Genomic DNA, 4,282 nt, shown 5'->3' with positions numbered 1-4,282 from the left:
AAAATGTCGAACCCTTTTATTAATTTAGGAGGAACCACCAAGTCCAGAGACACAAGTTGCTTCTCCAGTGTCTCTTTCTCTGCTTTTGCCACTGATAACTTCTCCTCTGTTTTCCTTTTCTCATTTTTCATTTCCTTCAAACCCTCTCTTGCTAACTCTAACTCTTCTCTTAACTTGGATATCTTTGTCTCATAACCTTCTATTTTCTCTAACTCGCGTGCCGAAACAACTCTCAGTGCTTCGTTTTTATCATGAATCTCTGTTTGTTGCTGTTCGATCTGTGATTGCAGATCGTTAATCTGGTGAGAGACTAACTCAAATCTCTTTCTCTCTGTAGCCAAGCTATTCTCAGCTGTTTGGACTAAATTATCCTTCTCCTTGACGAGACACCCTAGCCTATGAATCTCCAATTTCAGTCTTTCCTTGTCAACCATCTCTGATCTCAGAGTTTCTTCTTTTTCTGTTACATGCATGTTCAACTCAACGATTTTCTTATGAGCTTCCTTCAAGGCTTCTTTGTATATGACTGAACAACACTCTTCCATCATGACGGACTCGACACAAGAGTCTTCAAATTCATCCTTCCTTTCACGGGCTTCTTTACTCGCACGATCTTCCAGTATCAACTCATATGCTTCTTTCAACATACAGTACTCTAAATCTGTCTCCTTTTTTGCACATGTAATCTGGCCTACTGTCTCCGTCACAAAACACCCATAAACATCTTTATAGATAGAAGCTTCAACACAAGAATCCTGAACATCTGATTCGAGCTTTCGGATCAACTCTTGATGATCTGCCTCAGCTTGGGAAAGCTGTGACATCTTCTCAGCAGCATCTGAAAGTATATCTTTCAGTTGAAGATTTTCCAGAAGAAGAGAATCCACTTGGCGTTTGATATCAGCATCGTGCTTACCCTCAGACACCAACTTTTCATCTTCCATCAGAATCTTATCCAATTTAGAGATGACAAATGGGATCTTCTTTTTCAGCGCCTCTAGCTCCTTATCCTTCCCCACAAAAGTAAAAGAACCCCTTTCCTGTAAATTCAAATACTTGCGCTTATAGGTAAAACATTGCTCTGTCATGTCTTGTATTTTATAATCATGGTCTCTCTTCATTTTATTCATCTCGATCTTGAAGTGATTGATCAACTCATCACATGACATGTGCTTTAAAGTCTCATTATTCTCCGGCATGAAGTCAATAGAACTCTCTTCATGCTTACCGTTATCCTTAACTAAAGAAACTGAATTAAGGCTTCCCGACATCTTGCGTTGCAACTTCTCCACTCTTTTCCGGTCCCCTTCCTCCCCTGCCTCGATGTCCCCATTTTCATGATCCAAAAACGATTTACGAATTGCCTCTAGTTCCTGGNATCTGCCTCAGCTTGGGAAAGCTGTGACATCTTCTCAGCAGCATCTGAAAGTATATCTTTCAGTTGAAGATTTTCCAGAAGAAGAGAATCCACTTGGCGTTTGATATCAGCATCGTGCTTACCCTCAGACACCAACTTTTCATCTTCCATCAGAATCTTATCCAATTTAGAGATGACAAATGGGATCTTCTTTTTCAGCGCCTCTAGCTCCTTATCCTTCCCCACAAAAGTAAAAGAACCCCTTTCCTGTAAATTCAAATACTTGCGCTTATAGGTAAAACATTGCTCTGTCATGTCTTGTATTTTATAATCATGGTCTCTCTTCATTTTATTCATCTCGATCTTGAAGTGATTGATCAACTCATCACATGACATGTGCTTTAAAGTCTCATTATTCTCCGGCATTAAGTCAATAGAACTCTCTTCATGCTTACCGTTATCCTTAACTAAAGAAACTGAATTAAGGCTTCCCGACATCTTACGTTGCAACTTCTCCACTCTTTTCCGGTCCCCTTCCTCCCCTGCCTCGATGTCCCCATTTTCATGATCCAAAAACGATTTACGAATTGCCTCTAGTTCCTGGCGCAGACCAGTAATCTCTTTGATATTCCCAAGTATCAGACTTCTATTACCACCAAATTCAGCTTTTTGGTCCAACAGTCTCTGTTCATACTCATCCTTAAGACTCCGAACAAAGCTGGTCACCACTAGAGTTTCAATCTCTTTTCGACAATCATGCTCATGCTGCCACGAGGAAGGGACTTCCATATCATTCCTGCGCTTCACCACGGTCTCTAGAATGCTCTTCAAGGAATCAAGCATTTTATCAACAGTTTTGGACCTGGTCTCATGCAGACTGCTGTCTAAACCCAATTTCTCATCCAGGTTGCCGTCTGATTCATTGACGTGAATATACTCTCTCAAATTAGTGAGTTCTTTAACAAGCATCATCAACTGTTTTCTCGCTTCGTTTTTAAGACTGCCTAAAGACCCCTGACTAAGTTCATCTGAAGTATCCAAACACGCTTTACCATGAATCAAAGGGGACTCATTCTCTTCAGAACCCACATGGTACAAAAGCAACCTCTCCTTAATCCTAGACAACTCGAGGTCTTTCAGAGCAATATTCTCAGCAGCCTCAGACTCAATAGCAGTAACCATTCCCCTTATAATGGAGTCGCTGACAGCTCTTGAGATAGTCAAACGGTCATTTATATCCTCCCAGTAAGAATCTAAATCCTCGAGGAAATCAACATCAGGATTTTCATTCTCTTTTAAAAGACCATCAATCTCAAGTGCTGATGATGATAATAAACTGTCATCATGAAACTCTAAACTACCATTCTCAGCCGCCATCACAACCTCTTCCTCCATAAAGCGTTATATTGAATTATTCCCAACCACTCTTTCTCACAATAGCCCTAAGGGAGGGAGATTAAGCAGTTTCATTTAGTAAAAATTCAATTAAAAAATCAAAACTTTACAACACTGGAATTAACAAAAGGTTCATGGTTTCTTAATCAAGACCAATTCCATAAGAAACAGGAGGAACCCATCTAATGAATTGAGATATTACAAAACCTAGAAAAATAAAAATCAAAACTTTAACGGGCATAACCAAAATAAGGGAGAAGCAAACTTACAAGTAGCTTTGAGAAGAGCTAACACAGCTTCGATTTCAACGGTTTCTTCGGTTGGCAGCGTTTTAGGGTTTCCGAAGAAAACGCATAGAAAAGGGGTGAAAAGGCGAAAGAGAGGCGCTTACGACACACCTGAGAGAGACCGGAGCGGGAGACTCCGGGATTCTCGAGAACAAAGTTGCTAAGTGCCAGCTCCTTTTCTTGATTTTACCAAAATACCCCTCTAATTTTTGTCTTTTGTATTCACACTATCACTAATGTATGTTGTTGTATAATCTGTGTGTTTGACTCTTTCTGCTCTCGATTTGTTTTTATTATTTTTATTTTTTCATGCAAGACGAAATGTATTAAAATCCTGTTTAAATCGGTCAAGCTCATTCCAACAAATTAAGTTCATAGTGGATTGTGCATGTTTTTGTGAGTTGTTGGAGTCAATCCATTAATTCCAAAGTTCAATACTTACTTCATTGAGTTAAATAAAAATTTAATGGTGCAACTTATATCATATAGTATGATTGATATAATTTTAATATTCATCAAAATGTGTTGGTAAAACTTAATTTTATGCAAATTCGACAGAATTTTGGTTAACTCATAATGATCAGTAGATCTCATAATCATTAAGGTTCTACCTAATACAAAATCATTGTAGTCCAGTCCACCTAATCCAATAATTATATTATCTAAATTCTTTTTAAAAGGGTACTAATAAAAGGTGTCTCAGAGTTGAACCAATCCAGCCATAAATTTATAACCTCTCTTTTGGAATTCTAAATTTCTTTTGGTCTGTGCTTCGTTAAAGAAAAATATTGTTTGTTTAGTATGAAACTTTCAATTCATTTTTGATTTAGGATGATAATTTAAAATTTCTATCCCGCATCTATATTTTGGGTAATATATATAGATTTTTTGTGGAAATGGTTGATCTTGAAATATTAAAAATATACAGTGTGATATTATTATAAGGCTTAAAATGAATTTGTTGGTAGTTTTAGTTGGCAAATTCCCTTATATCTGTAGATGTTGAAACTCAATATTTCTATATTTCATAGATTTTAGATGCAATTGAAAGAAGAAGAAAATGAGAAAACATGATTTGAAACTAAATGCATTGGAGAGAACATGTTCAAGAAGCCTACTTTGGAGTTTGGAAACATGGAACAAGGCAAAACAACACTTGATCCATAGTTGGATTCTTAACTTAACAGTTAGTAAAGAATATCTCATCCTTATCTTTATTTCTATCCAGTTTATGTATTTTGTC

General features: G+C 37.3%; 1 protein-coding gene across 3 annotated transcripts in view; it reads right to left on the bottom strand.

The window, feature by feature from the left end:
• LOC104781871 (WPP domain-associated protein-like) overlaps window positions 1–3,258 on the bottom strand; it is a 5,080-nt gene extending 1,822 nt beyond the window's left edge. The window contains exons 1-3 of one of the 3 annotated variants that reach the window (XM_019244893.1): window positions 3,022–3,258; window positions 1,385–2,799; window positions 6–800 (exon numbers count right to left, since the gene is read on the bottom strand). In XM_019244893.1, coding sequence (XP_019100438.1) covers window positions 6–800; window positions 1,385–2,752 — 2,163 coding nt within the window. In that variant the 5' untranslated portion in view covers window positions 2,753–2,799; window positions 3,022–3,258. Of the gene's footprint in view, window positions 1–5; window positions 1,365–1,384; window positions 2,800–3,021 lie in introns of all 3 variants that reach the window. The other 2 variants (XM_019244894.1, XM_019244892.1) reach the window with 2 other exon arrangements.

The sequence above is a fragment of the Camelina sativa genome, chromosome 4 (assembly GCF_000633955.1).
Source record: "Camelina sativa cultivar DH55 chromosome 4, Cs, whole genome shotgun sequence".
NCBI lineage: Eukaryota > Viridiplantae > Streptophyta > Magnoliopsida > Brassicales > Brassicaceae > Camelina > Camelina sativa.
The sequence above is the reverse complement of the archived record's forward strand: the minus strand, read 5'-3'. Positions and strand labels throughout refer to the sequence as shown.